The sequence below is a fragment of the Apis cerana genome, linkage group LG6 (assembly GCF_029169275.1).
Source record: "Apis cerana isolate GH-2021 linkage group LG6, AcerK_1.0, whole genome shotgun sequence".
NCBI classification, from domain to species: domain Eukaryota; kingdom Metazoa; phylum Arthropoda; class Insecta; order Hymenoptera; family Apidae; genus Apis; species Apis cerana.
Genome location: NC_083857.1, coordinates 4494374 through 4521548, shown reverse-complemented (window position 1 = coordinate 4521548; position 27175 = coordinate 4494374). Strand labels below are relative to the sequence as shown.

Genomic DNA, 27175 nt, shown 5'->3' with positions numbered 1-27175 from the left:
TTTCATACTTTATTTATTCCCTTTGTATGCTATCGTTGTTTTTTCATCTTTCTTTCCATCTGTTCCTCTCTATTTTTTGCTCATTGTAATTAAAATTTTTCCGATCAAATTAAGTAAATAAAATAAAAACATATTCACGTATAAAATTATCACTTAAGTTTTTAAAATTCATTTAATTTTAAAATTCGATTCGGACATTGAATTTAAATTTATCCTATTGCTGTAAATCTTTGTTTAATTTTCTTCCATCACAACTTTTCTCATTCGGTTAATTTTTACAACTTGAATAACATCATGTTAAGAGAACCTAATTAATATATCTTTCAATTCAGAAATCGCAGAATCAATTTCAAATATCTTCGATCAATTTATTTTCAACATAACGATTCATTTAATTTCCGACTTCTCCTCCGATACTTATCTCTTTTCCCCACGAAGCATCCTAACAACAACAATAACAACAACAATAACAATGGTAACCTTAACTCATTCCCAAGCGAAGAGGATATCAATTAGGCAAATCTGTCTACGGACCAGCTGACATAGCGAGGCAATTAAAATCCTCTGGAATAATTCAACAAGCCCAGAACGAGATTTCCTCGAGATACGAGGGACATCCTTCGTTATCAACGCCACTTTAATAATCGCTATCCGCTTCAGACTTTAATCAACTCGCATTATGCGCCGGCTAATAATGATCTCGATGCACCTCCTTCTCCCTCGACGATGAAATTCTTGCCCGGGTCACCGATTCGGTTTCGAGTAACCCTCGAACCCGTATTGTAATTAGCTTTCGAAATCCCAGCCAAAGCATGAAGGAGAAAAGGAGGCGTCCTTCGTCTCGAAAGATAAAACAATCTGAGGCGCTTTAATTCGCCCGACTTCCTGCCGGTCGCGGCACGAACCGCCGTTCCGCCGTCTTTATTTCGCCTTTTCTCCTTCACCTTATCCAGCCAATCCGTTGTTGGCTGATTTCGAGGATCCTCGAACCGATTCCTCGAGACGGGAGTTTCCATTCTCGAGGAGCAGTCCCACGGCCACTGTGCAAAGAGACGGAGAGAGGGCACGGAGAATCTCTGTCGCCGGAGAAACGGCAACCGTGCCCTCGTTTCCTGGACAAAGACGCGCCCGTTTTGCCAGCAGTTTGTCTCCACCGTCCGCCGGATTCCTCGCCAGAATCCCTCTCGAGAATTCCGACCTCGCCCGGCCTCTCCAACTTCTCGTCCAATATTATATGCTTCCTTGGACACTGTCGCCGCGTTTGTACGTGGTTAGCGCCACTTTCGTTATCGGGGGACGTGGTTCACGCTTCGATGGACAGTGATGACGACTACCGTATAGATCTTGGTGCGAATAAGTTGGGTATTCTTGAAGAATATGCGTGAAATTCGAATGGTGAAAGTGAATATTTTTAGATTTGGTAATCATCGAATTTCGACTGATTTTTTGTTTCGATAGGATATGTCGCATCGTAGAATATGTGTTGTGAAATGTTTGCAATAATGATTAAAATGCTATATACGAGTAGTTCAGAATAATATTCGTAATTTTTATTAGTATCTCTTATATATAATAGTCTCTTACATGCAATATTAGGACTAAAATTAATTAAATTAAATTTTAATTTTTGTAGATTACATCAAGATTAAAGAAAATATAGGATAGTGGAATATAATCAGTCATTTTTACATTATAATATTACGTATTATTAAATATTAAATATTTGATTTAATTTGAACTAGTCAAAAATTGTTTTACATAAATTGTTTTTGTTATTTTCAAATCAAGTATGTATAAAAAAAATATTATATTTCAATTTATTTATTTATCTTTTTTTAAGTATCATAACATTATCAAGTAATATATATTATTGTCGAAATCTAATATATCACAATATTTCGTTCTTCGACAAATCTATGTCCAGCGAGACAACTACATTTCCTTTCCCTTCGAAAACTTATTAAAAGCGTAATCGCTTTCGAGCATTTCCGATATTTCCAAAGAATAAATCCTTCTTTCTTCGAAATCCTCTCAAGGAAACAATTCGATCCTTGCTAAGTTCTCACAAGAAACGATTCTTCTCGAAATATTCTTTCACGCAATAATTCTTCTTCCTCTCTCAAAGGATACCTTCGTCCATGATCGTGAGACGTCTTCCTGTTGAATAAGTTCCTTACCTCCTCTCGTCCTTTCTCTCAAATACTATGATTTCCTCGATACCTTCGAACATGAGATTCGGGTGGAAAAGAGAGAATCGTATCGAAAGACGTACGATACACGGTAAATTTCATATTTGACTCAATAGTCGATCTTTCGTTCGACTTAACTCGATAATAGTCTCCTTTCGTTCGATTCGACGTCAGATAGGATATCATCGACAAAGATTGTTCGCGAGACAGTAGCTCATCGTGGTACAATCTTGTTTGTTAATCGTTGGTTCGATTATTCCACAAAATAGGATAGGATATCTCATCGAGTATTTCTGTTTATAATTCTGGAAGTAATTTTACTATATGTATTGTAATTTGTTTCGAATACTTAATAATACTTGATACATCATAATTTTTAATACATGTAGCTTTGAAATTGAACAATCTAATTCAAGTTTTTAACTTTGATATTTTGTTTTAGGTACCAGATGATGAAGTACACCAGGAAACGAATAAAAAATCAAGATTTTCTTCGTGTAATCTTTTTTTAAGATATTTATTGAATGTGTATTTCCATTTTTGTAGAAATTTCAGATTTAATTTTATTTATGAAACTTGAATTCAGGTAAGTATATATTTATACATATTAAATATATAATTAAATTTATGAAAAAGTTTTAAAGAAATTATTTTAATCAAAGATTTTTTTTATCTTTCGTTTTCTATAATTCTTTTTAACAAGATTTCAACATTTTTCTAATTTTTCAAAACACATTATCTGTATACATATGTTTCCAAGAATTAAAAAAGAAAAAAAGAAAGAATTATATTCAATACTATTTTATTACTGCTATTTATTGCTGTAATTATTAACAAAATGGTTTTAACAAATTTAAATTAAAAATTTAAGAAATCAGAAATTATTAAATGCGTTTAAATTAAGATATAATCTTAATTTTCGAGCTTAACTACTATTGTTCGCCAATATAATCTATAAGAACTGATAGGTATTTCAATTCTTACAATTTTGCCACTGCACCAGGATGAAAACTCACTTAAGAATTTCACAGTTCATTCCGGACGATCCATCGAACGTTCATGCACCATCCTAACAACCTGACTCGAACCTCATTGTTCAAATCGAATAAGCGACACTTTTCCCAAACTCCGTGAAGATTCGAGTTTCGTTCTCGAAGAGGCTTACGTTCCTCGGTGTTTGGGCGGGCACGGAAGCCGAACGGCGAGAGGACGTGAAGCTATTCTTAAAATAGGGCTCGACTGAACGAAGCGAATGAACGAGAGAAGCCGATACGAAGAAGGGTAGGGGTGAGGCGCGGGCCGCGTTGTACACGTTAACCAGAGGAAGACGGAAAAGTAGAGTGAAAAGAGGAAGAGCGTAGGCTTGGTAAGAGACGAGCGAAGATGGAGAAAGAGAGGGAAGACGGCGTGCCTCGCGGGTCGCCGGCTCTTCTTCAGGGTCCGAGCTTCGTCCGAAACGAAGCGCCTCCGTACCGTTCTCCTTCTTCTTCTCTTATGAGAACGTGCCGTCGGGGACGACGCTTCGTCGAACCGTTCGTCGTTCGATCGGTTCTCCACGTTTCACCTCTTCGTGCACCTCTTCTTATCCCTCTTTCGCTCTTTCTTCATCCAACTTTATAGCCTCTCTTATTTCACTCTCCAGTTTCCTCCTCTATATCTTTCTCTATCTTTCGTAATCTTCTTCCCCGTTCTTCCTATTCCTTTCTCCTTCCAGCTTTTTTCTCGACTTCTTCCTCTTAAATCTTCTTCTTCTTCTTCTTTTCGGTCTCGATAGGTGTCACGGTGAAACGAACGTGGTGCACGCTCCGCGTGGTGGTGCTGGTGCTTGGTGGTGGTGGTGGTGGTGGTGGTGGTGGTGGTGGTGGTGGTTCTTTTGGTGTTGTCGATGGTGTCGGTGGTCGATGGTGATCGGTGAATCGAGCGGCCAGGGAGTCGTCTCACCCTTGGAATCCTTTCGCTTTCTCTTGGTCGAGAAGGGGAGATTGCGCGAATCATGGCCTCCTACAGGAGCTATGTAAGTGTTCAAAGATAGTTTCGATAGTTTTTTGCTACTTGGTACAGGTTGAGAATCGTGAGTTTGATCGATGTTTTCTTTTTTCTTCTTTCTTTTTTTTTTCTGGTGAGAGAACGTAATTTTACCGGCGGTTAATTGGAAAGTTCGTTTGGTTCGGGGGGCGAAACGTTGTTTACGCGACGTGGTATCTTCATTAAATCGACGCCGCGTGGAAAACGAAGGGAAGTTATAATTGGTGTTCTCGCGGTGTCATCGCACGAGACGAATTTTCGTGGACGCGACGGTGAAAAAGAGAAGCAGAGGAACGCCGCGCTGAAACGCGTTCTCCCTAATGTTGTCGCGTGTTTCGAGAAGAGAGTAGAAAACGACGAATCTTCCTCCGCTTCGTTCTCGCGTTCCTGCAGACAAGTAGGTGTTTCTGTTTCTCTTTCTTTGTCATTTTCTTTCTTTTTTCCTTCTTGATGGAATAAAATTTTCAAGAGTCTAGATTGTCGTCAACGTACATATCGTTTGAGAAATATGTGAATGATCTTTAATGAAATATTAATTTTATTATATCATATACTTTGAAAAGGTGTTCATTTCTTCGTCACGTAAAAAGTAAAAGGAAATCTTTTAGTTCTTTTGATTTTTCTGAAAGCTAAGATTTTTCTAAGCTAAGAAAATTAGTTTATTCACAATTCTTCGAGTATTTAAATTTAAAGAGGATATTTTATATTTTTAATCGGTACGTAATATATCGTGATAAATAATAATGTTAGCTGTTGCATTTGCCGATAATATCTTCTTGCTTTACCGCGAAAAATAATTAGAAATTTAGTTGGCCTATCAAATAGAATTTATAATTATGTGCGACAAGTCTCAGTAGTATCATTCTACTTTATTGAGAATTTAACCATAGAAAATTGGCATGATAGTGTCTCGCGACCCGTATAAAGAAGCAAGATGATGTTTGATATTTATTGTACATGGAGCAGATATTATTAACCCGGTGATAGCTGCCCTCGCGTCTGACACGAGCTATTCCTGATTCGTTTGTGGACAATACGATTCATCTGGTTTGTTATCGAACTGACCGATTTGTTTGACAATTCGTTTTGTTGAAAGATATTTTTATACGGAATGTTTCGTGATTTGGAATTTTTAGAATTTAAAATGAAATGCAATAAATATGATAATTCCTATGGTTGGAGGAGGTAATTTAAAAAGTTTAGCGTAGGTTTTGTTTTTATTTTATAAAAAATTATTTTTCAGAACTTTATTTTTTCTTTTTTCATGAATGTAGTTCTTTCTTCATTTCGTTCATGATATCGAGAATTATAAATTATGTAAAAGAAGAACGAATACATTTTAATTATATCAAAAAAATATTCAATTCTTTTTATTCGTCGATATCATTTATATTTTTTTTATATGAAAAATTAATTTAAAATTAACAATATTATCAGAAGAAACAATTATGAACATTTATTATTTTCATACAAATAAATAAATAAACATTTCAATCAAATTTAATTAAAATATAATTTCCTACCTCTGATTATCAAAATAATTTTAATCGTATTAATTTTTCATTTTCATTCTTATCAATCGTATTTTCATTTTTCATTTTCACCTTTATTCCTTTTATATTAATTTTAATATAATTTATATGTGAATTTTACACGAGAAATTAATATGAAATTAATACGATATTTTTATCCATTTCATAATTGTGATATATTATATAATAAATTGTAATCGTTCTTCTATCATAATAATATCTTTCATATTTTTATATGACAATTCTACATCATGGGTTGATCAGTAACAATTGATCTCGATCAAAATGATCTATAATATGTACATAACCTCTTGTTACTTTCTGTTTAATAATTCTCTCTGTGCCCTAACTTTACTATTGTAACAATCTACATCATAAAACTTTCAAATCATATATTTTTCATCATTAAACTTTCAAACAAATTTAACAATAGATCGAATTTAAAGTAATTATGATTTTGTATTTTCTTGATAAATCTAACGATAAATAGGATAATTTTTGATAAATCTAATGATACATAAGATTGATGATTCTAATGTTCTATTTTTACAACATTCCTAAAAAAAAAAAATCAAATTCAAAAATTTAATACAAAAAAATTAATTCAAGATTCTATTCAATTATATAAGTATTCAAACATAATAAAAGAATACAAATATATCATACAATAATTAATATTTATACATCAAAATAAATAGAATCAAAAAATCTGATTAAATTAAATTTAAAAAAGATTACATTAATTTAAAACTGTTAAATAAATTCATCAAATTCTCAATCATAAAATCGTACGAAAATACGTAAAATTACGTAACGAGCGAATATTTCGGATGAATCTTTTTCCCTTGATCTCGTGGTCGTTACACCTCGTGCTTAATTTGAATCGCGAGCCAACCATTTGCTGTAATTACGCCATGTAAATGAAGTCCATTAACCTTATCGTTCGAAGACCACGGAAGCACGCGAACCACTGTTTACAAAATACGATTTAAGACCGACGTTCGCCAGCTTTGCCGATGACGCGATTTTCCCCGCCCTTCCGATTTCTTTCGACGATGATCGTTTGCACGTGTTACGTATATTCGTGGTCGAGGGATCCAGCACACTGACCTCTCTCATAGAATAGTTAATATCGCGAGATGTGCCGCAACAATTTTTGTCTGATTTCATTTCTAACATTTTTTTTTTTTCGTTCGTGTGATATTCTGTATTTAGGAGATATTTTTCGCGTTAATATTTAAACGTTAGTTTTCTATAAAAAAATAAGATAAAGATTATTTGTTTTCAATTGTGAATATGTGTGAAGAAAAGAAAGATCAATTTTTTTTCTTACTCTTTAATAATTGCAAAAATAAGAAATCTTGTACCATCTTCTAACACGTTTATTTATTTTACTTTATCGAGATTAAAAATATTGTATCATAGAAAGTCGAAGATAGATATTAGAAACAGATTCATCAAACCAATTTTAAATGCAGTCAACTATTAAGCATTCATTAATATTTGAAAAAATATATATTTATCTTTCCACGAAAATTAAATAGAGCAAGAAAAAGAAAAGATAAAATGCGAAAATAGAAAAGTAAAAAGAAACCACCACAATCTTCCATTCTCCCAACTTCTATTTCCACTATTCTATTTCATTTACTACCCTATAAAACGAGGTAACACAATCCCTTTTCCCAAATGTACATTCCCATTAATTTGCCAATCTTCCCAGAAATAAAACTCCAAGCCTACAACCTTGCCTCAAAAAATCACCAACCCTCGTCGTAAATGTTCGGAACGTTCACCGTAGACTCCACAGTGGATAGAGGACGGTCGATGGTCGGACAGCTTTGGCATCGCAAGCCAACGATGTGTACGAGTCCGATAATAATACATAGATCGGTCGGCAGTGGTGCGGAGGTAAACATTTACCGAAGGAGCACAGACTCGGCCGGGCACAGATTCCGGGTGTGCACCTCACGTTCATACATCGGTATCAGGTCGCCTGGTGCTGTGGCCAGCAAAATTAGCCGGGCCTTTCCCAGACAACGTATGCCTGTAGGCAGTGTACTCGTGCAAACTTTCTGCCTGTGCCACGAATATGCGCGCCCGCGTTGTAAGATATACGTGGTGTCTCATTTAGCCAATTAGCATTGATTCTAGGTTCAAGATGTTAATAGATTCATCTTCTTTTTTTTTTCTGGTTTGAGTTGGAGGGAAATCTGTTTATACATGAATTCTATTCGTATGAAACTATACTAATAATTGGAAATAGATATGATGAAATTAATTTATGTAATAATTATTTATCAATTATTGGTTGTATTTGTAAAATTGTTTTTAAATTTTTATCAAAAGGAAAATTTGAAAAGTGGGGAATAGAATTTTATTTATTTTATATCTGTACAACAAATTTTTGATATCTGTAAACAATATATTCGTCATTTGTTTTCTTAAAATATTTGTATTTAATTTCAATTAAAATATGTATATAAATTATTTCAGTTATGTACTTTGAAATACTTTATTAAATGAGAAGTTTCAGAAAAATTTGGTAAAAAGGGACACTAGAATTGGTCGATCGTTTCTCTTTCTCGTTGCAAAGCTCGATAAAGAATATCTCTGATTGTTTTGGTCGATAGTTTTAAGAAAGGTTTCTCGAGAAACGTATAGTTTTCTCTCGTCCAGTGGAGTTCTTTAAAGATCTGCACTAAAGATGGGCTGTGGATATACGATATCTTCTTCTTTTTGAACTTTCCTTCGTGAAAACTAGTGGAAGAGGATTTCTGCGGATGGATGAATCTTAATATGCGCGATATATTGACTTTCCTAGCGAATAAATTCGATAACAAAGTTTATTGGACTGCTATACATTTTTCTCTCTTTAATATTTCTTTCCTCGATAGAATATATTATAGATTCTTTTATCGCGTTGAAATAGTCGAATAATTTTTTTATTTTTTCTATTTAATTCTTTTTTCTTTTTAATTCTCTTTTCAGTCGACTTTTTCCAAAATAAGTCCCTTCGAATATCCTCTCATTTTTCTACAGACTTTGTTTCTTCTCGAAATATTTCAACACTGTCGATCGAAATTTCGTATATTGAATTCCATTTATAAATAGTAGAATTAGCTTAACTGTTCAGCTTAACTATACAGTTAGTTTCGATAGACTTATCCCAACATGAAGTATCAAAACTATAACTGGAAAATTTTTTATTCGTATGATAAATCTTATTTTGAAACAATCGAGCTTATTCGCAAATCGCGATCCGATCGTCGACTTTCTTATTTAAGGCTGACATTTAATCGTTGACTTCAACGGAATTATTTTACGTAATAACGACAATTTCGTCGATCGACGGGCATCTCTGTAACGGCGTAAGTAAACGATGCGAGGTACGCCGACGGCGAGACGCATGATAAATTTAGATGGAGTACAACATGTTTGCGTTCCACTTCCTAGACGCGAAATCGAACAAGTTGGTCTTTAAGCTTCCCCCGTGACATCCACGCAGGACGTGAACTTTGAACAAATTCAGAGGTTCGTTCGACGGTTCCTCAATTCGTAGACTTTTTAAATATTTGACGGAATCAATTTTCATCGTGATTTGTATTAAGCAGATAATAAATTGAGGAGGCGATAAGATCATTTTGTGGGATTAATTTTTGCTAAAGATAAGAAAAACTTGGAGAAAAGCATCGTTCTTAAAGATAGAGTATGAGTATAAAAAAAACTCGTTTTTATTAACTCTGCTTCGTATATTTGTATTTTACACGTGTATTTATTGTTATTTTAAAATACAATTATTAGATTCTTTCGTATACAAATATTCAGAAGAACAGATGAAAAATATGCAAAAACTAATTTGAAAATAAGAATAATATGCATCTACAAGAAAAACAAATTCTTTCCTTCTTGTATTTATCAAATCGTTCCCTCTTTTATTTATCGTCAAAAAATTTTCTCCAAATATTGAAACTTGTTCAACAAAAAGTATAATAAACAATAAGAGAAGAAAGGGTACGTTCTCCTTGGCCGCCATCCTACATGAATCTCTCGAATATCCGGAGGAAAGGATAGTTCCGGAGAAAATTCTAATCATACGAGGAAGAATGGACGCGAAAAATCCTTGCGTTTAAAAATAATGCATTCGAAACACATTCATTTCATTGGAGGATAGTTGTCGACGGATGAGACCAATTAATTTTGTTAAACGGAAGAAGCCGAGGAAATTGGATATTGGAAACTATTCTCAAAGTTGGGTAATATCCAATTAATAAATTTCTCTGTTGCCTGAAAAGACGGACGCGAGCTTGAAACAGCTTGAACGCGATTAAACGTTACGAGGAAGATTCAACGAGGATAAGAGACGCCTCGAAATGGAGGACAGGAAAAGAAGAAGAAACGAGGAAGGGAGAAGTGGCTCGGGTTGAAGATAGAGAAAAAGATTTAACGGCTCTTCTGAATATTTCAAGACGAGCTGTTGCCGCGGAACGATTTAATTGAGCGTTTTCCTCTTACCCTCTCGTGCAGCCCTTTCGGAGGAATGCCAACTGGAAATGCATATGCATCCACGGCTCGCGAGCTGTGCATCCAATTGCACAATCCGGTATTAAATGAGAGAAGACACGCTTCTTTGATCGTTTCGATGGTAGTGGGATTTATGGGATGTGTGTATGATTGGCTTGAAATGTGTGGATGTCGAGGATGATGAAGGATATATGATTTTTGCGATGGGTTTAAACGAATATATTTTATTCTGTAGAAGAGGATACTTGTATTACGTTTAATTTAATATAATTGTATTATATTCAAAAAGGAAAGAAACATAACATATTTTATTTATTTATTTATTTACTGTGATGAATGATATATAAAGAAATAAATAATCTAAAAACAAGAATATTCAAGTAATTTCGAAGGTATAGTTTCTATAATTAAAATTTATCGAATAATTCGACGATAATTTTGTAATAATAATTAGAATTAATAATTTTTTAATAATCATGCTTCGTTAGAAAAAATCTTTCTTCGTTTAATACAAAATAATAAGCAATTAACGAGATAACATCAGAGCAACCTCCTCGCTTTTCTGAAATAGTGTACTTCACGCGATTTCTCGCGTCAGTATAATAAATCTCAATAAACGAAACAAACTACCACCCATCATCATCCCCTAATATTCTAAGCGGCGGCGCGTTCATCGGTTTAAACAGCTCGCGACAAATTGCACGTTAACTACTAGGAGGGTCTCATGATAAAAGCGGTATCGTGATAATGCCCGGGCTTTTCATTGCGCCATGCCAGGACAATAAATTATGTTCGCCGAGAGGCTAGCCAGTATTTGGCCAGTGCTTTGTGCTCATGTTGAACGTCGACGATGCATAACCGGCTAACGAGTCGGGTAGCATCCACATTTGATGCCTCGACGTTGCCATCGGATACAGGTGTTTCCGATAGCCTCGTGGCAGAGGCCCCCTCCTCTCCGATTCGATCGCGTACATTTTGTCCCATCGCGAAATTTACATCGAACAGCATGCTTAGTAGCAGTCCTCGTGGAAATATTTTCGCTTGTCCGCCTGTTACAACTGATATCTATTGTGCTTGGTTTTAATACCGCATCGTGGCAACGTTCGTTTTAATCGTGTATGGATGAGGATAATGTAATACTGAGGTTATGAATGTTCATCGTATGAAAGAGTGGATGTCTCTAATTTTTTATCAAAGCAGTATTATAATATGGATATTAAAAATGTTTATTGATGGTCGAATACCTTTTAATTATATTAAAAATACAATTAGAATGATCTGTAGTTAAAAGTCACTCAATATTGTTCAACAAATATTATTTAGAGAGATAAAATTACTCGAAGAAAGTGGATGAACGTTTCATTAATCTATATACATACTTATTATTTATACAAGTGATGGGTTTAATTATCGATGCATGTTCTAAACGTTGACCTGTCGATCCTGTTATTTAAGAAAGAAGCATCCAAACATCACACCAATCTGCTAGGTTTCAATCGAATAAATTACAACGAATTGATAGGAATTAATAAAAAAAAAAGAAGAACAAAAAACTTTAGTATTTAAAACATGTCGATATTTCATTCCGATTCGAAGCCATCATCGTGTTCTAGAAAATATTATTTTCTTCTCATTCCATTTAGCTGTTCCTCTTCGTTCTTTCCTCGTTGTTTCGCTTTCCTCTTACATACGTGTATATCCAAAGAGAGAACGTACCGGTGGATACTCCAGAGGGAGCATGGACGAAGACCTCGCAGCTATATTTAAACAGACTCGTAGACATTGCCTCGAGTCTCTTTTTTCCATCCAACATGCCACGAAGAAGCATCTGGCGCATGGTTTCGAAAAACTGCACAACTATGACAACCAGCGTCCTCATGAAAATCGCGGAAACAAGAAAAGCGTGACACGATTTTCTCGCTGCTTCACCCGTACTCGCTGCCTTCGAATGTCGTGGAAAGTTTCTCGAGAACTGACGCTTTTATTTATTCATGCGTATATTTTGTTTGCCTTTCGATGATAACTCGAGTTACCGCTTGAATTAATTCAATTATGAAATATGTATTCCTACAAGAAATGGAATTAATATTAGCGTTTAGAGAATGATGGTCTTGTAAATTCTAAATCATGATATACATTTGGAATGAAATTGAAAAAATAGTTTTTTGGAAGAATAATGATTTTATTTATCTGAATATTGCAATAAATTAATCTTGATTTTTCTAAACTATCGCTTCATTTTTCTACAAATTAATGTCAATGCGAAACAACTTACAGAAGCAATGTTATATCGACGAATATTATAGATCAATATCTTTTATAAAACTACTTGATATTTCCAAAATGCAATTGAAAAAGAATACACAGAAAATGCTGCATCGCGTTTTTTTTGGTGAAATCAAATTGGCACAAGACAATGCGCAGCGTATATGTTGGTCGATGAAACAGACGTTTGAAAACCGTAGCGGAAGGAGTGTTCAAATGTCGCTGTCTTGTTAGCGACGACCAATATTTGCCGACAGAAACGACAATAACGTGGTCCGCAAACATAGCTGATCTCGCGGATCAATTGTCCGCATTGAAATCAATTTTGAAATTCCTGTAGATCAGTCTATTGAGCGATGTCGTTGAATCTAGTTGTTAGAATCACAATTATCTAATTACCACGATTTTTTTATTGTAGATAACATACAGATAAAAACGACAAATATAGATCTTTATATAAATATTATATATCTATATAATGTATATGATATAATTTGTAGATCGAGAATAGAATAAAAAAAGAATGTGAAAAGTTGGAAGAAAAAAGGTTAAAAGTGAATATAATTGAAGAGTGAATAATTATTTCTAACAATACAAGTGCAGTTTTATTTTATACAAGTTAATCTGTTAAATTTTCGATGAATATTTATATTGAATATAAATTTCTGAATGAATATTTTATACAGGAAAGTCAAACGAATAAATATATTATTAGTTTAATAATTTGTTTTTATGTTTCCATGAAGAATGAAATTTTAAGATATTCTCTTGTTTATATATGATTCTTTTTTAATTCACTTGGTCTATAAGTAATGAAAACTGTAAATAAATATATTTGAAAATATTTTGTGAAATACCAAATATCATTTGTATCTATAAGACAAATAATTAAATATAAAATATGTGTAAGAAAAATAAATCATGATTTTGAATGATTTCGAGATAAGATTTTCAAAGAAAGAATGCTTTAAAAAAAATGTACATACTCCATTTTAAAAGTGACTTAAGTGCATTTCTATTTATATGCGAATTTCTTCAGAAAGCTGAGCCAAGGATATTCAATCTTTCGTTTCAGCCAGAGCTTTCACTTAGTATTAATTAAACTCTGCCCGTTGTCATTCCGTGGTAAAATAAATAGCCCAAACTAAAAGCTACGCGTGACTTTGCAAGGTGTCTGAGAAATTGGCAAAGCACCACGAAATCGGCGCCCGTACATTGCTCTTCCCATGACTCGACGAAATTCGAACCACTTTTTATTCCGTTAACCGTTTCATTTTGATGAAACACTATGCCGTAAATTTCTCGTTTACCAGATCTGTTGATTTTTCGTTCAGGGAACAGGATGCGGATGTTGATTCTCGCAGTACTGTATCTCTGGAGGAAGAATGTTCCTCTCTGCATGCATGTAAGAAAAAAATATGATTCCTTGATCCAATGCTTCACGCATTTTTTCAAATACTTTCTTTTTTTATTGTTTTTCAGACAAGTAAAAAAAAATGATTTCATGATTTTTCTATAATAGTAGTTATTTAAAGAAATATTCTACTGTAATTTCTTTAAAATATTAATTTGTATTTTGCATTTTCTTGATATATTTTTAGAAATTAGAGTGATATTAGGATATTGTGTAGATCATGGAGGAAGCTATCAATTAGATTTTATTCAAAATAATTAAAATATAGAAGAAATTTGAAAGCACTATTATCAGCTTAAACTAATGAAAGATGAAAAATTAAAAAATCTTTAAATTCATTGAAGGAAATTAAATAGAACGTTCAAAGAAGTTTGTTCAAACTTTGAACAATACTATACAAGAATGAATAGAATTGAAAAATAAATAATTTAAATGTAATTTAAATTATTTCTCTCTTTCTCTCTTTTCACCACTTATCCTTCTGTATTTTATGCAGATACCTTAATATACCATGTCTGCAAATATTTGTTTTCAAGAGTTGAATTGCCAACTATCTCTTGAATGATCTGGCACGAGCAAGTAGACAGGTCTCAGATGGCTTTCCCTCGGGAATGCATCGCGTTTGCAAATTGTACATTCTCCTTGGCGTACCAGAATTTTCTTCGCTAACATTGAATAATATCTGACCATTGAGTGAAAACGAAACGAGAGCGATACCGTCCCGATAAATAAAAGTAAAAACATCGAGCATGAAAAATTAATCATTCAAAAGTGATATGTTAAATGTTAAAGCGCGTAAAATTGAAAATGTGATGGATCGGGAATGGACGTTTCTTCTTCTCGTGACGGATAAATAATTCGAAGACGGAAAGTAGAAATGGAAACATTGGATGGTATTAAATAATAAAATTCACGAAGTTGAAAACGTCGCGAAATAGAATAGTAGACAGAATTTGACGTTCTATCCACTCCATTATTTACCCCGACCAGGCACGACAATACTGAAGAATTGAGCACAGAGAGAGCTATGAAATATGTATCATAACTATTTTCTCTTTTTAAATCGTGTTGCGAATAAATGATTAGATCAATATAAATTAAAAATGTAATAGTTTTATCTTTTCAAAATCTTTCAATTTTAAATTATGGTTAGGAATAGGAACAATTGCCTCTTCGATGTTTTATCGATTTACACGAGCTTTTTACTTGATTATTATTATAATTATTGTAGGAATGAAATAAGAAATGAGAGAAATCAACAATCGATTCGATATTGCATTCTTTTGGCTGAAAATTTATTGTTAGTTTCCTTCGAAAGAAAGTTAAATTTTTAAGGAAGTTAATTATTGTTTGTTTTTTTAAAATAAAATTTCAAATTTCAATTTATCTAACAATAAAAATATTTTACGTATAGAATGATAAAAGTGCTTTTAAATTTATTATTTTAAACATTGTTCAAATATCACGATAATTTCAAAAATTAAAATATTTCTTCATAGCTTTTTATACTTATATCTTAATTTCTATAAAAAAAATTTTAATCAATTTACTTTGGAATATATTCTTAATTGAATCTTTAACTTTTCTTTAATTTTTTCAATATCTCAATCTTTTTATTTTATATATTAATTATATGTTAATTAACATATGCTTTAATTAAGTTATTAAATAACTTGACGATAAATACAAAAAAACATTAGTTTATTATCAATAAATTATCATTATAAATACAAAAGGATTTTGCTTTCAATAAGAATTTGATTCTATAATTTTTAGTTAGAAGAAATATTAAAATGAAAAAAATAAATAATTATAGTTTACCTAGTTTATTAAAAAGAAATCATCAAAAGTGTTATCCAGCTTGATTTATCGATTCGTAAGAGCATCGAGAGGCTCGACGTTCGTGATATCGAAACTCGGTAGAATCTTCGGCCGCAACTTCCGGCAACTTATACGGCACCGGAAGTTTTCCAATTACGCGGCGAAGCCGTTGCTGTTTCTCCGTCGAAGCATTTAGTTCTTGACATTCTCTCGTCGCCACTTTCGCGGCGGCAAGGCTTTTCATTGAAAGACTTTTGCGCCATTCGCTACGATCTCGAGAAACTTCATTAAATATCTTCAGCTTCCAATTGCTTGCCACGCAAAACTGAAATTAATTGGATACATTACGCGTTAATATTATGTGTATCGTATTTTTGCATGATTGATAAGTGGAATATTTTATTTAGTTCAGTAATTGAACTGTTTTCTTGATAACGAAACACAATTTTTAAATATATAGAAATTATAAATTTAAGCAGTAAGCTTTTAATGCAATGAATGGGTTATAATATATTTTTATTTATTGTCAATTCGCATTGCTTTTTTCATATGTAGTTTTACTTAGATGATCGTGATAAATTGTTTTACAATAGATTATTAAATAAATTAGTGAAAGTAAAAATATGCTTAATATGTATGAAGTTAATCGGGGAAAATATATTTGTTCTATTTATTTGTTATACAATTTGAATTATAGAAAAGATAATAAGACAAGTTAAATTATCGTTAATAATTCCAAATTTTGATAATAAGTGAATATCGTTTTATGGTAATTATATAATTTGATACGAAATATTAAATTATTCTGCTGTATTAATCGACAAAAATATATTTCGTGAAACGTAGTATAGAGGATCTGCTTCGACAGAAAATGTAATACATCGATTTGTTTTGTTCACGAATAGAATTAAATGTTGCGTAAGAAGGAGGACAAACCAGGAAGTGAAATCGAAGGTGCACACGATTCTTGCCAAAAATCCGCCCTGAAAATGTCATACGGGATTCACTTTCGACATACACGTGTCACGCGAACCACCCAGAGAGGTTGAAATCGTTTCCTTGATTCATGCATCGAAATACTGAAAAACTTGGCCGAAGTCCAACGTGTGAAACGTGAAATAACAACCGGTGGAAATGAATCGTTGAACAGGCCTAATCGGTATTTTATAAAGTAAACATTATCGCTTTCTTTCAATTATTTTTATTTCGAATAATGCGTGAAAATAAGATCTCAATTTAATTAATTATAATTATTATTTTACTTCCATATTTTATTTCGATTTTATTTAAATATTAATATTATTTATTTCATTTAAATTCAAGAGGATAATATATTTATATAAATGTCACGAATCGTGTTATATTATATATAACTCATTGCAAGCTTGCATATTATAACAATATCACAATATTATAATAATTAAGATACAATAGTATTATTTATCGCAACAATAAAATAAAATCAACATAAAACATCAACAATGTGTTTAAAATCCAAGATAATATTTTAAAATTTAAAGTAATCAATTTTATTTCCAAATTTTATATTATAAAAACGTTTATAGAAAAATATATACGTAAGTAATTTTTTATAATTTTTAAAATATCGAATATTTACAAAAAACATTAAATAGATATTTTCATTTCAATCAGAAACAATTTCAAATTATGATACAAAATTTATTTGATTTGGTGTATACGTATCTTTTTCAAGCTTGCAATGAGTTTAAAAAGATTGTAATCACAACACGATTCAAAATTAAACCCAAACAAAATGTGCTCCATGCATGCTTAAAGATCCATGAAATTCTAAGTGACAATTTTGTCGTCTATTCAGCTTTAAAAGCGGAAGAACCACGTATTTCCCTCGAACGAATATTACCAAGGTAAATTAAATTTCCTGCTTTCCCGATCCCATTTCCTCGGTGTTCTCGTACCCGTAAAATGTAGCATTACTTTATCGTATTAATCCGTGCATGGCCGGAAACCGGAATAGAATCTCCGGCCGAGATCATTTCCGCAAAGACGACACGAAAATTCTCTCGATCCTTTCGTTGGATTATCTTAGGTTAAATATACGACAAATTGTGCCCTTTTTTTCCGCTTCTTTCGGTCTTCGAGCAAACCTTCTTTAACAGGAAATCGTGTTCCCCAAAGGAAGGAAATCTACGGTTCGTTACCTTTAATAAAAATGTCAGAAGACCGCAATTCGGGAGAAAGGAACATGGCAAAGATTATCGTTATTTATATTCAAGGAATTTGCGCGTTACAGTGACCACGAGGTCACCAGAAATGGCGTGTAATATATTTTTATCTATCGGCATTTTGGTTTTTAAGGTGTGCAGAGAGGTTGCTTACTCTTTATTTTGGAATTCGTAAATTGTTGTAAAAAGTTTTATCCAAATCTTAAATTTATCGTGGTAAATAAGAATAAGAAATAGCAATTCCAAGCATAATATTACATATTAATAATAATTTATTTTATAATAAAAAATAGAGAAATTTGTATCAGTTTTAATATCGAAATAGTTATAAATAATTTCGACTTTTAATAATTTTTCCGGACTTTATAATCTAAAAATAGTCTTCCATCATTCATTAATCATTAAACATAAAAACATTAATTTAATATTAACTCGAATTTGCAATTGAAACTTCGAAGAAATTTTTATTTCTTCGAATAACATTCCATTTAATACTTTCTAACTCTTTTTCCTTTTTAAGTAAGAAAGTAACTAAGAAGCCGCAATTCCCCGCGATATCTCATCGAATTCAACTTTATGATGGAATACACAATGCAATTTTGCAAAGACGACTCTAAGTTACCGAAGGTTGATGAATTGCATTCCGATGAGTTGACCGGGATAGACGGGTGTACAATGTTTCCTTCTGGTATCCGTATTCCACGGATAAAACGCTGAAATAAATACAAAAGGCAATCAAACGCGAAGTAACGTGACGGTTTGTTGCGGAAGAAAACGCGCGTCTGTCTCGGATAGAAGATAGATTAAATTTATGTAACCAACGCAAGGAGCGTACGAACAGTCTGAATACAACCGGCTATACTAATAACCCTTTCAACCGTGTGACGTATACGTATATACGTGGTAATATTAAATTTGCAATTACTTTGCCGCGTTCACGCGTACGAGCTTTCAACTTTTCATATCGTTCCGTGATACCGAGTAATTCGATAAAATGCAAATGTTTATTAAATTGCCAAGTGGCACAGTTGCCGTTTCCGGTATGGAATTCACCATGTTTTTCGTAAACAGCGTTTAATGAATTATAACGTTATATTTCACGATGTTTTATTATGTTAAACGCGCTTCGATGTTCGATACGTTAAAATGCAGATTTCGTTCGAAATGTGGGCGTAATATTTACGATTGTTAAATTTCCACGATGTTTTTCGTAATCGTTAAGTATTTTTATATTTCATTCTTAATTCTTTTTTCTTTTTTTTTGCAATATTTATGGTTCAATGGACATTGATATATATATTTGTAAAAAAAAAAAAGCTGTATTTTAGCTTTATTATTCTTTGTTCGCAAATGTATTTTTATCTATGACAGTTTTCTTTGGCCTCGAAGCAAGCCTTTTATAAATTGCCGAGTATCGACGCCATCTCTGTAATTTCAAGAAGAAGAAGAAACGGTGTTTTCGTTCCACTGAGTTCATGACAATTGATGGCACATCGTAAATTATAATGATGCGACCAGTTGACAGAGGTTAAATCAGACTGACACTCTTCAATTAGTCGGCCTCCCCTCGAGTTGCTATCGTTTAAATCGTATCGGGCGCCCACATCCTCATCAGTAACGCGGAGATTGATGAATCTGATACAAATAGTCAGTCTTGCTTGTTAACGTATGATCGTTTATTTTTAAAAAGTTATATGTGCACACATGTTATGGATATTTTTTCATTTCCATTTATTTTTCCCATTTTATAATTGCATTTGAAAAAAATTTTGTAATTCAAGAAAGTTTTCGCGCTTGATAATTTCATGCAAAAAACAAAATACGAAAAGCATCGCCTTTGGATAGATATTCCTAAACAAATTGTGGCAAAAAAATATTATACATTGAAAAAAATATTATACATTTAATTATTTATTCAGAAGTAAATAATTAATGAAAAAGAAATAAATTATGTAAATCTTTTTCATGAATATTTATACATGAGATATTTCTTCGATGTATGTCATTAAATTCACGGATTATAAAATAATCGGATTAAAAAGATCGATATCAGAAAGTACAATTAGTAAAGATCAGTAAAGATTAAATTTGAAAATATTTTAGATTTATCATAATTTATTTATTCTACAATTGATTCCATTTTGAAATCGGTTTTATTGCATTTATGTAGTCGTTTAGACATTCTGTTTAAATGAAGAACTTCCGCGAATGTTATGAATAGAGATAAGTTAATAGTTCATCTTTTACAAGCTATGTACAACGCTGTATTATTACGTCAAGAAATAGTACTTCAATTGGAATAGATCTTTTGTCACTCGATGTCTCATTATTCATACGGTTATTCCTAGAGTTTATTAATCAGATATTGTTCTATATAAATTTCATTTTATCATACTATTTTATACTATCGTTGCGAAGACAATTAGTATTAATTATAAGAAGAAATAAGGAAAATTTGAATTTGCTAAATATCGTTTCAATAAATAGAATATATAAAAATAGTATTCAAGAGTTTCGTATAAATATCGTGTAATCGTATTCTGCAATTATTACAATTACAATTATTTTGAAATATCTACGTTGCATTTAAAATGATATCTATCATCCATGAAAATAAAACAAAACCCGTACGAATCGAAGGTCTTGCTATTTAAAAATCGCCACACGGAATCGAACAAAAAAATGTATTACAAAAACTATTCCTATTTCGTCAACAAATATTTCACGCACAACATTGGAGCGATGTAGATTCATCCAATCAAATTTGATCGGATCAAAACGATTATCCACCGATGCGTGGCTCTCTTTTAAACTGGCAACTTTCTCTGGAAAACATTCAATTACAGAGAAGTGATACCCGGGTTCGAAGCCTCGAAACAAAAGTCGAGAGTGATAGAACGCGTATGAGGAACAACCGTTTCGCGGCCGTTGCGATTTATCTATCGATAAAACGGGATCAAGAGGTGGAAAGCTGGTGTGCACGATTCGGGTAAGGATGGCCAGGCTGTAAACAGCCATTTTTATGGACGATAAAGCAATATCGAAAGATTTCCCGGTCGAGCTGCTTTCAATTCGACCAGGCCAATAGAAAGCTTTTCGCCACGCCGGCGAAATATCGAGAAACGGAGGGCTAAATTGAGGGTGGAAACCTCTGGATTTCCGTCGAGAGACGGATAGAACTTGGATACTCTGATGGATTAGCCGATGAATGGATGACTCGTTCATCGATCTTTGATAAATTGGATCAGGCACGATCTCTTCGATCGTGCCTCGATCGTTCTTAGACTGTCAGGATAACAAAGGCATTCGTATCAATTTTTTCTTACGTTTACTTTTACTATTTTTCACAACATTTTACATATTTTTTTTTCGTATTTTTATTTTAATATTTTCACATGAAAAGATTACTCATTTTTAAAAAGATCTTTGTCAGTCTGGATTGTCATTCCGCAATGAAACTCATTTAAACACCCGTTCGTTGTTCCTTCTCTCTTCGATTTTTTTTTGTATTTCGATCGATTGTTCTTCGTTTTTATTATTTTTTTTTCATTATTTTTCTTTGACGGAAATTTAAATAATGAAACTGTAAAAAGTTTAAGATAACTCTTACAAATGAAAATAGAGATTTATTTATGAGCACGATTATGTATGGTTCTCTATCGTTTCCTTAGGTCAAGGTCTTTGACGGAATTATAAATCGCTTTACCGATGCCACGTGAATTTTTAGTATTGTAGTACAGTAATGTGCTTCGCGAGAATATCTTTAAGTATCTTCAGTATAAGAATAGATCAGTAAATATGTTTGACAATCGAATTTACATTTCACGATAATCTATAGAAGTTCCTGGTGACAAAAAAGGTTAGTTAAGATAAAAATGAATTTTATGTGACATATGATTAATAAGTGGAAGAATCAAGAAATATCAGTATTTAAATATAGTGGAATTATATAACTCGTAATTATGGAATCATTTAAATGGGATGATTATTTTTGGAAGACTTTTTAAAAATTATGATTTATTAGAATATTGATTATAAAAATGTTTTATTTTTTTCTTTCTATCCTTCGTACAACAAATATTCCGTTTACAATAGATATTTTATATTATTATATTCATTATATGATTACATCATTCTCTATTTAACTTTGTTTTTATCATCTTGCATCTGCGTTGCAGTTAACTTTAACAACGTCATAGCTCAAACAAAAGATTATCTAATTTTTCTTTTGCACGTTGCAAATTACGTTCAATATTTTCTGCATTTTCTTTAAATTATTACCAATATAAAATTATACGTATAATATTCAGATTAATTTTTTCAAAAATCTATTTTTTTTTTCATTTTTCGATACAATCATATTTAATGCACTAAGAAATATATTTACAAAATTTTTTTTACTATAAGCAATATAACACTATTAAAAAAAAAGTGAAATCACAAGAATTAGTGGGAAGAGATTTTAATGGATTGTAAACATTCATCGAGAAAAGAATAAGCGTATTACAAAATTTTCACAACCGATTGCAAAAATTGTGGGAAAAAATATTTCACAATTTATAACACGATAGATAAAGAAGGAACGACAAGTAAAGTCTATATAATGGATGCCTTAACAGGTTCTCGTTCTTGGCAAACGTTCTCCTTCTGAATTTAGCCAAAGACCATTTACTAAAATGTTTGTGGTGACTTCTTGAACTAATATCGAAGTTTGGCATCAAAGCGCAGCCTGGAACTTCACTTAGCCGACCAGCATTTTAAGATAACTAATGAATTGATAGCGGGTGGAAAACTGATGCTCCATCTTGAAAGTTTTGATTAATTTGATGAGAAAATTTGAGGATTAAATTACATATTTTTTAGAATCGTTAAATATCTATGATTCGCTTTTATTATAAAAATTAAAATAAATTTCGAAACTCGAAAGTAATTTTATCGATTAAAGCTTGAAATTAATTTAAAAATTAATTATCTAATATCGAGGATTTACTGTTTTATTATATTCAATTGAAAAATACGATATCATAGAAAAAAGACACAAAACATTCTCGTTTATCACACAATACTATCAAAGGATTCAAGACGAAATATCCTACATTTCATCCAGTGACAAGTGGATTATATTTTAATGCTTTAATTCGACAAACTACAAGATCTACAAAAGCCATATACAGGAGCGCAATGTTAGCAGCAACAGACCAAGATTTTTCAGGTGAAAGAGCCACGATAATAGATATAAAAAAAGAATCGAAAGGAGTTATCGTTTCCGGCCGCTTTCGGCACTTCCGCTGAAAAGAATCGTTTTAGCGGTCTTAAGGGGCGTCCATTGTAATTCCATTATCACCTTCACCCGAATAACATTAGCATAATAACGAACGGCACTTTTTGAAAGTTTGAGCACGAAGTCCTCTCCGCCCTTCCAGAGGAGGGATCTCATCTGAACGCGATGCCGGAGCTTTAGAATGTAATTGAATTTAAATTGAAATTATGATCGCGTGGTTGGTATCGTGTAAGCTTGGCTGGGTCCGAGTTCGCGCAAAGGAATCACGATGGGCTTGTAAATAATGGAAAAAATAAACAACGATAAACAAACACGTGAGAGTTCAAAGACAAGGGATAATTAATTGCGGGAATTAATTTTCTGGCAGCATTTAGAAACTTTGTTCAACGATTCGTAAACGTGGTAAAGAGTGTGGTATATTGTTTATGTAATATGAACTTTTCGAGATGTAAAGTTGACAAAAAGAAGATTTTATCGTGGAAAATTATTTTCTTTGAACTCGGTGGATGCGAAACTATTCGTGTAGATTTTATCTAGATATTATCTATTATGTAGATATTTCGTGTGATTATTAAAACACAGAATTCGATACGAAACGCTTATAAAAAATGGGACCAGCGCTTTAAAGATATCGCTAGATCATAAAGTATTTTTATTTAAAATTGTATATCATTTTATAATTAATTTGTGAAGATAATGTGTAACGAAAAATTATAATTATGTTATATGTATTAGAAATGCGATTTTTTCATGAATTTTTATCTTGGCAATTATTTAGAATTAAATATCCATCTCTTACGTCTTCAGCTTTTTCCATCAAATCGAGTAAGTTGTACAATTTTTAAATTATCAATATTGACTATTTTAAGAAAATAAAGGTAATTTCATTATATAATAATGTAGGTACAGCGTTCGAGTGGATGCATTTCTCGTTTCACCCGTTATACAGAAACAGGAAGGTTATTCCTCCCGGTCAGGTCGGGCCGTCTATTTCAAGCTTGAGGCAATTCGCCAAAATTATGTTAATTGTACGAATTTTCATTTCTAGACCATTCGCGAGTGATGCATATTAACCAGATTGCAAAGATGTTCTTTTCGTATAATCTCTTATATTTATTGTACATTTGCAATTAGAGTACAGTATTTTTAACTATTGCTCATTCAGATTCATATATTTTCCTGCTATATTCATATTCTGTGAATAATATGATCTATGAAAATTCATTTTGTAATTATTATTTAAATTGTATAAAAACAATCGAGAGAGAAGCTGGTATAATTATATTATAAGTTTAGAAATGATCAAGATATAATCATCTTATGACACATCGAATCAATTTTCTTTATACAATCTTTATACTTTATAATACAAAAGAAAAAAAAACCTTAATTTTATACCGAAAATCACTGGAAAGGAATTAGAAACGAATCATGTAGCATTACAAAGTAAAATTTTTCTCGAACGCTGTACTTTCTTCCGCCTTCTCGAAAAGAGAAAAATTGTTCCCGGTTACGCACAATGCTCCATTGTCATTCACCGCACGGCTTACCGGTCGCGTAATCGATGCCACATTTCACCAATAAAACGTTCGGTGACACGCGATTCTATCGCGGCGACGAGCGGCCACGCATAAATCTGCCTTGGAAAAAAAGAAATCGGGCAATCTCGATCGGTAATTTTGCTCGGCGAGTTCGCCGCAATCCGATTGTTCGTGGAACCCGAGCCGATCGACGTTTCCGGCACACGGCCCGCTTTTCGATCACCTTCGATCGATCCTGCGTAACGGTGCAGGGGATAAATGTTGTCCGATCGACCAGCTAACTGATTCACTGATTTCCAGGGTGACAGTGGCGCCTACCGATCAAGAGTCAACGTTGGAATCGGCGCCAGTGGTTTCGGGAGGACGACGACCTCGGGAGGAAGCGGCCTTCCGAGTTGCAGGAACAGCTACTCGACAGTCGGTTCCGGTTCCACCCGATTGCCTGCCAAGGAGAGGGTTTCCGGATTCGGGAATGCGTTCCTGAAGAAAGACAAGCATGAGGAGAAATCTAGTTTTAAATATCCCGGTAAGTTGTTTTGTTCTGTTGTATTGGTTTTAGTATTTGGCTATAGGATTGGTTTATTTGAATTATGTAATTATGTGATTGGATGATATCGATAATAAGAAAGAAATATTAAATGCATATGAATTATAATCGATATTATTTTATATATTTGTTTAATAGCTGTTTTATATATGTTTTACGAGATCGTTATGCAAAAATTCTTAAAAAGTTATTAAATATTTGTGGTATTGGCAAATTAGTCCCTTATGAGATTTATTTAAAAAAGTATATATTTATATATTACAGAAGTCTTTTTTTACATTTCGAGGAGGGACTTTGATTAAATTAAAATATTTCTTAATAAAATATCGCTGTATAACACGATTCCAGATAACGCAGATATATATTCGAAATATAAAAATTGAAGATTTTAACAGAGAAAAGATTTTAACAGTAAAAGATACAAAAATCACGGCATATTGCGATTTCAGGTAATAAAGACGCCGACAAAGGTAGACTTCACCCGAGTAGGTCGTCGACGGAGGACGTGGGGGCGAAAAGTCCATTATCGAGCAGCAGATCCTCCCTGTTCGAGAAGTACTCGTTTCCAGCTACTAAAACTTCAGAGAGGCCCGCCTCCGTTTTGGACAGATATAACCGTGCCACTTCCCGCGAGAAGAGCAGAGAGCCCGACGTGGTATCGCGATACGGATCCAACACGTATCCCGGATCGAGCTTGGCTCGAACTTATGGAAACGAGAGTAGGATCGAGAAGAAAGAGAGGGCCGATCATCCGCCGGTTTCGTACCGTGGATTACGGCCTAACTCGGGTAGAAATTCTCGCGAGCCAAGCCCGGAAATCAACGTTGGAAAATCGAACTCGTTCAGAATGTACGCGAGAGCCCCCTCCTACGGTCGATCCAGTGCCACTTCTAGTGAGTGAATCTTTTATTTTGTTAAAAATAAGACTTTTAAGAATAATTCAATTTTCAAATTCATTATTGATTCTTTAGAAGTTGAAGAAGAATTTTGGTTTTCGTATTATTCGATGTTTAAATTGTTTTAATAATTTCGTAAATTCAACTGATATTTTTTATATTTTCAATATTCTCTTTCTATCTTTCAATATTTGAAATGTCATTATACAAAAAAGAGTAAGGAAATCATTTATTTCGTTTATTAATATCTTCAATTTTATTGTATTTCAGTTGTCAAATAACATTTCTTTAAAGCAATCTTAAATTTATATGTCTGTAATACTATGTTAGATGATAGTTCCCATAGATATGCGCAGAATCGTAAAACAGTATACCTAAGAAGCTTTCCACGTGATATTTATAGCTATAAATTTTCACACTTGAAAGCAATGTGTCTCGCGGGAAATAGCACTATAATTTGTTCCATAATGAATTTACCCTTTCAGATCACAATGGAAGATAAACTCTGTCATTTAACAATCCTACTATCGTACTTATTATTATACCTTCTTGTTACATTATTGTATTTTATCCGATATCGAAAGATGAATTTATCACAAATATCTTTATAGATAATTATTACGAATATATTATCATTTTTAATAATCTTCTTAGTAATAAGAAGATCGTTTCGCGTACGTAGAACAAACGAACAAATTTAAAAGATATCAACAAATGCATATTATAAAAAGATATTATAAAAATAACGCGGACCTGATCTTGTGATCGATAATAGTAAATATAATTGTTTCTTTTACAGAAGATTTTCTCACGTATTCAAAATATTTTCTGTTCTCCAATCATCGCATCTCTTTAATTTATACCTATAAATATTACTTAAAGAAATTTTTACAATTTATTTAACATACTTCATTCGATTTTTACGAGTGTTGTTATTAT

The 27175-nt window shown here is 32.6% G+C and overlaps 1 protein-coding gene across 5 annotated transcripts in view; it reads left to right on the top strand.

Annotated features, from left to right (window-relative positions):
* The first annotated feature begins 3629 nt into the window (after positions 1-3629).
* The window catches only part of LOC107993994 (uncharacterized), a 35141-nt gene continuing 11595 nt past the window's right edge, over positions 3630-27175 (top strand). For all 5 annotated transcript variants that reach the window (XR_009830011.1, XR_009830009.1, XR_009830010.1 and 2 more), the window contains exons 1-3: positions 3630-4203; positions 25094-25319; positions 25790-26233. Coding sequence is in view for 1 of the 5 variants with exons in the window: in XM_062076035.1 (XP_061932019.1) it covers positions 4183-4203; positions 25094-25319; positions 25790-26233 (691 nt within the window). In the remaining 4 variants the exon portion in view is untranslated. The remainder of the gene's footprint in view (positions 4204-25093; positions 25320-25789; positions 26234-27175) is intronic.